Here is a 13,398-nt window from a genome sequence, read left to right on the forward strand (position 1 = left end):
TGTGTGTGTGTGTGTGTGTGTGTGTGTGTGTGTGTGTGTGTGTGTGTGTGTGAGAGTGGGAGTGTGTGTGTGTGTGTGTGTGTGTGTGTGTGTGTGTGAGAGAGAGAGAGAGAGAGAGAGAGAGAGAGAGAGTGTCACGTTTGGATATAAATACCTGAGAATGTTGTTCATATTGTGTGTTCTCTAAAACTTTAGAGATTGTGTCGTTGTTGTTGTTTTCAGGAATGTAAGTTTAAATGTTATTGTGTTTAATCTATTACTGCAATCTTTAGGTTCCTGTAGCTCTAACAGTAGAGCGTGTCAGGGGTTCGATTCCCAGGGAAAGCAGCACCTGATAAGAATGTAAATGTGTGCCTTGAAATGCAATGTAAGCTGTGATAAAAGTATAAATGATAAAAGTGTCTGCCAAGTGCATTGTTATGAAATATGCAATTATTCTATTATAAATACACCTTTTTGTGTATGAAGCACGTATGTATTGTAGTCAACCATAATGGTAACCTTTTATAATGAAAGTGTTTTTATAAAACAAGACACCAGAAGTTGTTGTTAAACGAGTTATTAAGGAAGTGTTATATAAAGAAAGACACTTGTAATAATCATTGAAACCATATATGAAGCAAGTGGTTTATAAAGAAGAACATCCCAAACTTAATGTTTTAAGCATTTATTAAAAAGCATTGTGAGGAACAAAATGCAAATGCAAATGCAAAGGAAAAATGCAAGCTTTACCGTCGTCTGTGTTGCGGACGAGACACAGAGTGCAACGAAGAAGGAGGACGAAGAGGAGAAAGGCTTTACATGAACAAGGGTTAGGCAGTTTCCAGGACTGGAAAGATAATGTCCAAGCGGACGCGGATTCACAGATTTAACTTACTTTACCTAACCGGAGAATAATTCAAATAAGGTAATAGGTGTTTAAATTAGGGTTAGGGTTAGGGTTAGGGTTAGCACCACAGCATACAGGTAATGTATCTGAACTGGGGTTTAGAACTGAAAGCATGATATCGCTCAGCAACACTTGACACATGTAGAAAGAGTCTCTGATTGGTCAGTGGTTTTAGACACTGATCACATTAACATGAACAGGGTATTGGCTATGTCAGTTGTGATAAAGTGTGTGTGTGTGTGTGTGTGTGTGTGAGAGAGTGTGTGAAGATGTCACTGCCAGGGCTCTTGAGTTTTCATCACATTCTGATGCTGTCTGTCCTCACTGGAGCAGGTGAGATTAATCCGCTTTACTAAAGACATTATAGCCATGACTCAAGTCTTTGTGTGAGAAATATAAGTCATTGTTCACTTCTGCAACTGAATTATTGATTAACTGAATTGAATCTAATGCTTCAGTTAGTTGAAGTTCAGCCTGTTTCCTACACACAGCACTTTTATGGCTTCTGAAGGCTTCAGATAGTCACATGGACCATGCACTTTTATGATACTTTATGATGCATTTGTGTCCTGTTTGGAGTTTCAGAGCTTTAGTCTTGAATATTATAGTTATTATATTTGAGCCTGGAATAAAGCGCTCGAGTCATATCTACTTTCTGATACCATTATTGTGTTTTTCCATACTTTCTGTAAAAAAAAGTTTGAACTTTATTAGTTGGGCTAGTAGTTTTTGTTGTGGTATCGAAGTACTTGAAGTGAGCTTTAAATAATAAATGAAAAGGAAAGTTACATTTGACCACACCCCCCCAACCCCCCCCCCCCCCCTATTTCATTAGTGTGTGTAAAGTGTGAGTATCAGCATCATCTCCAGTGTTGCCATGAGAACCAGAGAACTGGTGTTTAACAGTGTTGGCAAGATTTAACAGCAACATTTTCTTACACTTAAACTAAATTAACAACTTTTTTACAACAAAAATGACCCATCACTGAACTTACGTAAGCTGGACTGTGACACTATTTTCTTCTAGAAACAAACTTTGCTGCATTTTTTCCTGTTATCTCTGTAAAGCTGCTTTGATACAATCAGTATTGTAAAAAGCGATGTATAAATAAATGTGACTTGACTTCTTAAACTGTTAATTATGAAGTGAAATGAAATGAAATATACTTTATTGTCCTTGGTAGGGAAATTTGTGATGGACTCCATAGCCAGCATTTCGACAAAACCTGATAGCTTACATTAAAACATTACACAAAATATACACATCATACACATAAAAATAAATAAAGTTCATGTTCAGCAGTCTAACTGTCTCGGTACAAAGGAGTCTTTGAACAGGTTCTGTTTAAAGCGGAGAGTTCTGCACCTTCCTCGAGACGGTAGGAGTACATGAGAGCGGTAGAGTACGTCAGATGGCTCGCTTAACACCCGTTTAGCCTCATTTAGTGTGCATTGCTCGTACAGAGTCTGAATACTAGGATAGTCTTTCAGTCCAATCATTTTCATTGAAGATCGAACAATATATAGTGACTTTGATTTTGATTTTACAGAAAGATCACCATTCCAAGTGGACAGACCATATCTAATCACACTTTCTAGTACAGACTGATAAAAAAGAACATAATTTTCCTATCAACTCCATTAAACCACAATCTTCGTAAAAAGTACAATCTCTGGTGAAGTCTTTCACACACCCAGATAACATGCTTGTCCCACGTAAGAGATTTGTCTATATGTACTCCTAAGTACTTGTATGATTGCACCTGTGTGATTTCTTGGTTATGAACAACTATGGGCATATGATCTCCAATGCCCTTGGGATCAAAAATGATTTCCTCCGTTTTCTTAGTATTCACTATTAGAACATTAGCATCACACCAGTCTACAAATGAATTAATCTCAGAATAAAAATAGAAGAGGAATCTTGTTTTTTCAGCAGACTTAAAATGACTGTATCATCTGACTTCTTCATAATGTAGTTGTGTGAGTGCCCACTTGAGCACTCGTTAGTGTACAGCGTAAGAAGAGCTGGTGAGCTAACCCTGAGGAGCGCCAGTGCTACAGCATTTCACTTCAGATAAACTGTTATTTACTTTGACTCTCTGAGGTCTATTTATTAAAAAGGCGTGATACCACTGTATAACTGTAGGATTTACATTTAACTGCTTTCAATTTCTAATTTAGAAATGTGGTTGAACAGTACTGACGGCTGAACTAAACTCAATAAAAAGCACTCGTGCATAAACATCAGGATCCTCAAGGTGCTTTAAAAACAAGTGCAACAAGCTATTGATGGCATCACCTGCTCTTTTTCCTTTCCTGTAAGCAAACTGGAGTGGATCTAAGTGACTATTAACATTTTCTCTTAACACGATACTATACACTTCTCTAAACACTTCATCACCTCTGATGTCAGACTTTGGATTTTACACGCAGCTCCTCAATTTTGTTCTGTAGAGATCTTACGTTGCTCATAATTATAGATGGTATAGATGTTTTAATAATATGGATTGGACATTATGTTTTAGAAAGGACATTCCAGTAATAACAGCATCAGGCTGATGTGTTCAAGTGCTTGTGTTTTTATTGTTGAAATAATCTCATGAAGACATTATTTTTCAGCGGATGGCTATTATAATTACCGGTGGACACAATGCATCTACAGCTCCCCTGATCTCAGTGACATGGTGTTCATTGAAGGCTTCTACTTCAATAAATATCCACTCGTAAAGTTCAACAGCACTGTGGGGAAGTTTGTGGGGTTTACTGAGTTTGGAGTGAAAACTGCAGAGAACTTTAACAAAGATCCAAGCATATTACAGCATATGAAGGCTCAAGTGGAGGTGTTCTGCAGACCTAACGCTGAAATTACAGAAGCAGCCATCTACAACAAAACAGGTACGGGACACAAGGCTCACACAGAACTCTTCTTTTACACATCTTTAGTTGTAATTGAGTATGTGTCTCTTCTGGGTTCAGTGCAGCCGAAGGTGAAGCTCAGTTCAGTGACGCCGGGCGATAAAACACACCCAGCTCTGGTCATGTGCAGTGTGTACGACTTCTACCCTGAGCCGATTAAAGTGTCCTGGTTGCAGGACGGTGTAGTGGTGACGTCTGATGTGACCAACACTGAGGAGCTGCCGAATGGAGACTGGCTCTACCAGATCCACTCTGAGCTAGAATACACTCCTAAAGCTGGACAGAAGATCTCCTGTGTGGTGGAGCACGCCAGCTTCAGCAAACCCATGATCTACGACTGGGGTGAGAGAGAAGCCCTGCTGTCCCAGACCTCAGGACACACCAATGTAGTGTCAATTACACAATCATACAACACACGGGAATAGTCCAACCTGCTATAACCTGTTATACTTTATTGCATTTATCATACCAGGAACATATCAAAGCTCACATGAACTATATACAGACAGATGCCATGAAAACTGTCCACATATAAACAGAGACAAAAGCAAAAACAAAACAATAATATAGAAGTGTGTGTGTGTGGGGGGGGGGGGGGGGGGGTGTTGAGTCCGTAGCAAAAGAAATCAAGACGTCAGGGAGGTCAGTGATGTTTGCAATGTTCAAAAATGTTCCCATTTAAACTTTGACTATTCTGTAGTTACATCATGTACTAAACGACTGAAAATGAAAAGTTGCTATTTTCTAGGCCAATATGGCTATGAACTAAACTCTCATTCCTGCGTAATAATCAAGGACCTTTGCTGCCGTACCATGGGTGCAGCGGGCGCAATGATATTACGCAGCGCCTACAAACTGAGTGCCAGTCATGTTGGAAGTTAACTGGCTGGGGACTATTTTCAGGCGCTGCGTGATATCATTGCGCCGGCTGGACTCATGGTACGGCAGCAAAGGTCCTTGAGTATTACGCAGGAATGAGAGGAGATCGGCTGAATGGATTCGAGAACGGTAAAACTCAACTGTTTAACTCTAGGGGAGTTGGAAAATGAGCCTATTTCCAAAATAAGTGGAATGAACCTTTAATGTAATTCATAGTATCATTGTAGACGCTGAACAGACACAGGTACGAACTTTCACGTCATGCTTTAAAACTGCTTAATGCACAGCTAGCCATGGATTAACCCTTACTGTATTTAATGCTATTGTGATGTCTGTCTCTCACAGACCCCCCTGTCCCGGAGTTTGAGTTTAATATCCAGCTATTGTTCACCATTGAAACTGCTGGACTGGTGCTGGGAATCCTCATAGCAGCTTCTGGATTCCTTTACTACAAGATAAGATCAGCTGGGCTGTAGAGGTGAGAGCGCACCAGTGACAGAACTCAGGCCAGTTAGGCAACACTTAACTATAAACATCATGGCATTTTATTTTTCAACTAATTACTCTTTTTATTTCGATAGAGAAGATCATAGTACCACTGAATAATCAAGCTCAGTAACATGAATATTAATCCCACAAACCGCAGGTCCTCATTCTGACTGAAAGGAGCCTCATCATCTTCAACTATCCCACAGTCTAACTCTTGTTTCATAATAAACATGATGATGAAAACTGAATTAGAGTGTCATACCTGATTCATGTTTCTGGGTAATGTTTCAGCACTATTGACAGTAATGATGTCACTCATGTCATGTCTTCTTGTGGTTTCTCCTGTTGCCTCTTCCACTCGACCCATCTCTTCTCCTTCTACATCTTTCACTCTGTCTCTTTCTCCACCTCTTGTTCTTTCTCCACTTCCCACTAAAGTTGGTTTGCTCTGGGAACTCACATCCCCTTTTATAGCTCATTTTTATAGCTGTGTAAAATGCAATTTAGTAAATAGCATGTTCTGTGCACAGACATGGGCAGTATTTCAATTAAATGTATTTTAAATACGTATTTAATTACTTTAGTGTATTTTGCAGGTGTGGAAAAAATAAAATGTAGTTTGTAACAAAATATTTTGAGGGAGTGTATTTAGAGTATTTCAAATACTTAAATACTTAAGAAAAATCACCATATGCTTATCACCATAGTAAATGATTTTGCCATATTTTCGGTCTGATGTTGGCAATGGCAATATCCAGGTTAGATGCACGAAAATCACGTGACACCCTGTAGACCAGGCTCCCTCCAAGAAGTGAATGAGTTTTGAACCCAGGAGAAGTTAAAAACACCTTAAAAACAGCATTAAAGGGTTAGTTCACCGAAAAATGAAAATTCTATCAGTAATTACTCACCCTCATGTTGTTCCAACCGCGTCAGACCTTCGTTCATCTTCAGAACACAAATTAAGATATTTTTGATTAAATCTGAGAGTTGTCTAACTCCTCCATAGGCTTCTAAGACATTATAACTTGCTGGCCCAAATAATGTATTAAAGACATCATTAATATAGTCCAAGTGACTAAAGTGGCTCAATCTTAAGTTTATAAAGCGACGAGAATACTTTTTGTGTGCAAAAAAAAATAAAAGAAAAAATAACGACTTTATTACACTATTCATTTCCTTCTCTCTGGGCCTCGAGTTAGTTCACGTAGTATAACTGCGCAGCGCGTCTGTGTTGTACGTCACATGTAGGCTCACTATTGGCCGACGCTGGTCATGTGTGTGATGCGTGTGACGTGCAAAACAGACGCGCAGCACAAAAACACTACGTGAACCAACTAGAGGCCCAGAGAGAAGGAAATGAAAAGTGGAATAAAGTCGTTATTTTTGGGTGTTTTTGCGCACAAAAAGTATTCTCGTTGCTTTATAAACTTAAGATTGAGCCACTGGAGTCACTTGGACTATATTAATGATGTCTTTAATACATTTTCTGGGCCAGCAAGTTATAATGCCTTAGAAGCCTATGGAGGAGTTAGACAACTCTCAGATTTAATAAAAAATATCTTAATTTGTGTTCCGAAGATGAACGAAGGTCTGACGCGGTTGGAACAACATGAGGGTGAGTAATTACTGACAGAATTTTCATTTTTGGGTGAACTAACCCTTTAAGATTATTGTGGGAGTATTTTTTTATTTTCAAAATACTAATTACTTGTATTTTATTTAAATACATTTTTCACATCAGTATTTTGTATTTTATTTTGTTAAATTTCATGAGCTAGTATTTGTAGTTTGTAACAAAATAGTTTTTGATGTATTTGTGCCCACCTCTGTCTGTGCATTACTGATCTAGCTGGAACCAGTTTGCTGGTAAGTAAGATGTCATGTCTGACTGAGAATGTGAACAATGATAGAGTATTGTTTGCTGTGTTTGGGGAAATGGTGCATATAGTTTTGTGTAAAACCAATAAAAAGCTGTCATTGTTTTTAGGAAGTGGGGTCAGACTTTATATTAGGTGTCAATAACTACTATGTACTTGCATTAATAAATGAGTGCAATGCAGTTATTGTGTCCATGTAGTGTTGCGAAGCGTTTGTGCTGCTATTGTGGAGGGGTACGGGTACGGCTAGGACAGGTTTGGGTTTAAGAGAGGCTTAAGAGCTCAACATGGAATTCATTTCTGTAATTATAGATTATTACACAATATAATTACAGTATATGCAAGTATTTTATAAATATAAGTATAATGTAAAAACATGTATGTACACAATTAGTGCATTGTAACAAATGGTTAGTTTAAATATTAGTATGTAGGAGTTGTAGACACAGCAGGAAGAGCACATGAAGGCCAGTTTATAGTTGTGGTCAAAACCAGATGGCAGTACAACACCACACTGCAAAATATGCTTTTCTTACTTAGTATTTTTGTCTGGTTTCCAGTCCAAATATCAAAACAACTCTTAAATCAAGATGAATTTACTAAATTAGTAAAATGCCATAAGATATTATTTCTTGTTTTCCGGGGGAATTAATCAAAATGAAGAGAGTTTTTGCTTAAAACAAGCAAAATTATCTGTCCATGGGGTAAGAAGAATAATCTTGTTTCTGTTTGAATATTAAGATTATTTTTCTTACCCCATGGACAGATAATTTTTCTTGTTTTAAGCAAAAACTCACTTAATTTTGATTAATTCCCCCGGAAAACAAGAAGTAATATCTTATCTAATTTGACTTATCTAGTAAATGCATCTTGATTTAAGAATTTTTAGATATTTGGACTGGAAACCAGACAAAAATACTAAGTAAGAAAAGCATATTTTGCAGTGCAGTGTTCTGTGTACTGGGAGAAAACCACGGTGACATTCTCTGATTACTGAAGATTCAGTTATACGTAACATTTTAGGTTGTATATTCTGTTTTAAATCATTGGATTTATAAAAAGCATGTCATCAGCAATATGAAAGTGATTTTCTCAATAAAGACTCATTGTAATGGTATTTGTTATTATTTATGATGCCTGTCTATAATGACTCCTTATGGATTGGAAACCGGTTTGCCTGTGTGTAAGTTTTAGCACTTTTCTAAACTGGTTTAACTCGATTGTTGCTTTGACAGGCTGATCATAAAACTGTTGTTTATACATTTCTGTAACACTCCTTAAATCTTCCTGTATTCAGTTTGTTTCCTGTTTTCTTCTTCCCTTTTGAAGTTCTTTATAGTTTTCAGTCTAGTTTGCTCAGTTCCGATGAGGAGATAATAAAGAATGAATTCCTAAAACACATCAACGCCACACAGAATATCGGCGTTTCCACCCATGGATTTGCACAACGCCACTGTCTACTACACATTGTGACACTAACTTGCAGACAGAGATTGTCTTGTTATTGTGATATAAGGCTTTGTAAGAGACTTACAGAATGGCAACTAGCGGGACCCTGCCAGTAGGTGGCAGCACGTCACTGGTGGAAAAACTATGCTTTTATTAAATTTTATCAATATATTCCCTTTTCAATAGTACATTGCAAATATACTTACAAAAAAATTGTACCATCTTTAAATATATAAAAAGTATATTGGCATCATGCTTTTACCTATTTTCATAATTCTACTTTTAACACACTTTAAAATATAAGTATAATACATAAATATAAGTATATTTTCTTAAAATCTATTTAGAAAAATATGCTTAAATAACCAGCAGTGGTAGCGGTGATTGATGAACTTTGTGTGTATGTGTGTCGAGCTCCTGGTTATGGTTTGTGTAATGCGTTCATGCAAACATGTGAGTACAGATAAATGTGTATATCTGTTTGTTGAATTGTGGGTGGTACTTCTGATGTTCATACATCTTGGTTTTGCACAATTAATCAATAGAAATGTGTTAATAATGATTAGGCACGCTAGTACAATGTTTTAATGTCGTGTGCGATTTCACGATTTTTGATTGTGGACGATTAAAGTGTCTCCATGACCCTCTTTTGAAGAAATATCGTAGTATCGTGTTACAGTGCATTATATCAGTTCAGTTCTGGCGCCTCCATCTCAATGTACAACTCGATGTACAATCACATCAGAGGTAGACTTACACTCACGGGACACTGCAATTTACGGTGACCGGGAGGGGACATGTTCGGTTCACTTATTTTTGTCGTGGCCACAACATATAAACTCGTGGGAACGTGATATTAAGTCGTGGGAACGTCATAATATCTCGTGGGAACGTCATATTAAGTCGTGGCCACGAGATCATTTTGTTGAGGTAACGACATCATTATGTCGTGGCCACGCGATGCAAAGTCGTGGCCTCGAGATCATATGTTGAGGGAACGATATATTTTTCTCGTGGCCACGAGATCATTTTGTTGAGGTAACGACATCATTATGTCGTGGCCACGCGTTGAGGGAGCCACAGCGGCCAATACTGTAACCGTACCATAGACTGGGCTACAGCAGAGATGGAGATGACAGAAGAAATAATATTTTACTTTAAATTAGGAATGTCATATAAAGATATAGTGCGGTCTTTGGCATTAAGACATGGGTACGTTCTAAGTGAAAGACACATGAAGCGCATTCTTAGACTTAGTCGCACGCATATTTAGGGACCGTCTCAAAATTACATGCGACATTGGCGTAAACATTTCTAACTTCAATAGCATTTGAAGACAATGACTTACAGTCATAAAACCAATTGTACATTGTTCACCCAGGTCTCATGTATGATGCACACCTTTTAGATTTTTGATATTTATGACAATAAACTGCTAAATCATATGCAAATATTGTAGGCCTATTTCACTACTGCCACATATCTGACACCTAGATGAACAATGTACAGTTGGTTTTATGACTGTAAGTCATTGTCTTCAAATGCTATTGAGCTTTAAATGTGGTCATATTCTGTATATGATCACACAGTAGTGAAATACATAGCATTATTTGCAAATGATTTAGCAGTTTATGTCATAAATATCAAAAATATTAAAGGTGTGCATCATACATGAGACCTATATGAACAATATACAGTTGGTTTTATGACTAAGTCATTGTCTTCAAATGCTATTGAGCTTTAAATATTGTCATATTTTGTGTATGATCCCATACAGTATGTGAAATAGGCCTACAATATTTGCATATGATTCAGCAGTTTATTGTCATAAATATCAAAAATCTAAAAGGTGTGCATCATACATGAGACCTGGGTGAACAATGTACAATTGGTTTTATGACTGTAAGTCATTGTCTTCAAATGCTATTGAAGTTAGAAACGTTTACGCCAATGTTGCATGTAATTTTGAGACGGTCCCTAAATATGCGTGCGACAAAAAAAGTCTAAGAATGCGCTTATCTTTATAACGTACCCATGTCTTAATGCCAAAGACCGCACTTTATCTTTATATGACATTCCTAATTTAAAGTAAAATATTATTTCTTCTGTCATCTCCATCTCTGCTGTAGCCCAGTCTATGGTACGGTTACAGTATTGGCCGCTGTGGCTCCCTCAACGCGTGGCCACGACATAATGATGTCGTTACCTCAACAAAATGATCTCGTGGCCACGAGAAAAATATATCGTTCCCTCAACATATGATCTCGAGGCCACGACTTTGCATCGCGTGGCCACGATCATAATGATGTCGTTACCTCAACAAAATGATCTCGTGGCCACGACTTAATATGACGTTCCCACGAGTTTATATGTTGTGGCCACGACAAAAATAAGTGAACCGAACATGTCCCCTCCCGGTCACCGTAGCAATTCACAAAAGTTCATTATTTGCATGTGCTTTTGCTGGTTAAACATTACATTTGCGCACTGATGCGCTGTTCTAACATGCGCCTTTCTGAGCGGATACACCCGAAGCTCACACACACTAATCTCCTGTCAAACAGCGCCTGGATACTGGACTAAGTTATCTTTCTTTTCTTTTTAATCAATATATTTATTATTTTTCACATGAACAATTCACAGATTCAGTTCAGTATACAAGTAAACCATTTTTTCTAACCACAACCAAGAGACAGAACACTCAAATGGACAGTATTACAAGGCACTCAGCTGGTATGTAATAAGTTTTCATAAGTTAAAGTAGAGAGGGTTACATTATCATTTCAGCATTTTCAATCAATGTGACATCCAAATTATTCATATATTCAATAAATCTGCCCCATATCTTTTCAAACATCGATGATTTTTTTTTTCTTCCGATTAAACATTATCTTTTCAACAGGCACATAGGACGGAAGTTCTCTAAGCCATACAGCATGACTGTGTGGTTCTTCAGAATTCCATTGTATAGCTATACATTTCTTTGCTGCTATAAGAGCAATCTTAACAAAACATAAATTCATCCTTTGATCAAGTTGGAGGACCGATTCATCCCCCAGTAACATAAATCTCGGATCATATGAAAGCTTAACCTTAATAATCTTGTCAATAGTTTGTATTATATTTCTCCAATAGTTTTCAAGTTCCGAACAAGTCCAAAACATATGCAGTAATGTTCCAACCTTTGTTTTACATCTAGGACAACATTCTGAATATGACTCTCTCTTATCTTGTGTAATCTTTCCGGTGTATAATATACCCTGTGTATAATATTAAACTGTATTAATCTATGTTTACTGTTATATGAAAATGTTAAAGCATTTTTACAGATGAATTCCCAGGTATCTTGTTCAAAAGTACATTCTAGATCTTTTTCCCATTTACGTCTAGAAGAGGATACAACTTCCCCATATAAGTCACTGAAGTTAGGTATACATATAGGACAAAACCTTTGGACAATTTTTTCTCTCTTATAATACTGTCTAATACGAGTGAGGAGAGGGGCCTCAAATGACCTCCTTGTAATGTAGTTATATAATGTCTCACGTGGAAATATAAAACAAAAAATGTTTAACAGGAAGAGAGAACTTTGCTCTCAGTTGTTCAAATGTCACAAGTGAGTCCTCCTCATATAGATCTCCAAACACTGGAATGCCCTTTTTATACCAATATTGTGTTACCCCATCTCTTAGTACCTCAAGAAGAGCCGGGTTGCAATGAAATGGAGTATTGTTGTAAACTGGTAATAGCCATTTACATTTTTTTTATCTCAAACCCCAATTTACAAGTGTGTCTAATAAATGGGTTATTAACCACCTCCTTGACACAAGTCATGGGAATGAATAAAGCCTTGTCTAGAGGTATTTCCCCTGCATGATATTTTCCAATGTGCATCCATGCAGGCGGAGATGTGCTGTTCATCTGCAAAAGACCATACTGCTCTCATTTGTGCTGCCAGAAATAAAGCTAAAAATCTGGGAGTTGTAATCCACCTTTTTTAAAAGCCATACGTAATTTAAAAATTGCTTTTTTTTTTTTTTTTTAAATTGCTTTTTAAATGCTTATCAAGCTTTTAAGAGTATTAAAAAACTTTATTGCGATAGAAACTGGAAGAGTTTGAAATAAATCTGTAAGACTGGAAATACTGGTTGAGGCCTGGTCTATGAGACAAAAGGGCCCTGCTGGCTAATTAACATTTGACCTCCCCCATACGACCTCACTTCCTCTCAGAAACAACTAAGAGCTCACACAAGAACATGGTTTAATGTGAATGTTTATCATTGACTGTTATGTTTTTGGTGTCATCTGAAATGTCTCAAAGTGAGTGGTACAGATATCTCATATCCAGACAGATAAAATAAAAGGAAATAAGGTTTATAGAAGTTTAGAGAAAACTGGTTCAGAGATAAGGCCAGATAATGCCACCCCCCTTTTGTTGGATAGAAGCCATTTTGAGGGTGGTCTCCCCCATCCCCCATGTCACCTGGTCAAGGGGATAAAGGAAGGTGTGCTCGCTCTCTCTGGGCTCTTCTTTGCTGGACATGGATTGAATAGGTGGTCTCTCCCTTCTCTCTCTCTCTCTCTCTCTCTCTCTCTCTCTCTCTCTCTCTCTCTCTCTCTCTCTCAGGTACAAGCTGGGTAAGATTATTTGGTGTAACCAATGTATAACCATGTTCTAGATATTTGAATTGATTATGGAATTGATCTCTGATATCTGAAATATTAAATTGTTACATGTGATTATTCTAACTGATTTTGACATTGTTCATTTTTCATTAATTTTTATGCAATTTATTCTGCCAATTAACAATAATGGTAGTGAGTTCCATCTTTCCAGGTCTCTCGTTACCTTTTTAAGTAATGGGGGGTAATTCCAAGAATATGCTTCATCCA

General features: G+C 37.4%; 1 protein-coding gene across 2 annotated transcripts; it reads left to right on the forward strand.

Annotated features, from left to right (window-relative positions):
- Positions 1-1,110: 1,110 nt before the first annotated feature.
- On the forward strand, positions 1,111-6,307 carry LOC308695495 (H-2 class II histocompatibility antigen, E-S beta chain-like). 2 transcript variants are annotated; one of them, XM_081373654.1, is made up of 5 exons: positions 1,111-1,222; positions 3,512-3,787; positions 3,869-4,150; positions 5,033-5,165; positions 5,334-6,307. In XM_081373654.1, exons 1-4 carry the CDS (start codon positions 1,159-1,161, stop codon positions 5,161-5,163), a joined length of 753 nt encoding a protein of 250 aa, XP_081229780.1. In that variant the 5' UTR covers positions 1,111-1,158; the 3' UTR covers positions 5,164-5,165; positions 5,334-6,307. The 2 variants fall into 2 exon arrangements, with proteins under 2 accessions (XP_081229780.1, XP_081229781.1); XM_081373655.1 differs by having other exon boundaries at positions 5,269-5,422.
- Positions 6,308-13,398: the final 7,091 nt, after the last annotated feature.

This window comes from Scardinius erythrophthalmus (assembly GCF_964197995.2).
Source record: "Scardinius erythrophthalmus genome assembly, chromosome: 9".
Classification (NCBI taxonomy): Eukaryota; Metazoa; Chordata; class Actinopteri; order Cypriniformes; family Leuciscidae; genus Scardinius; species Scardinius erythrophthalmus.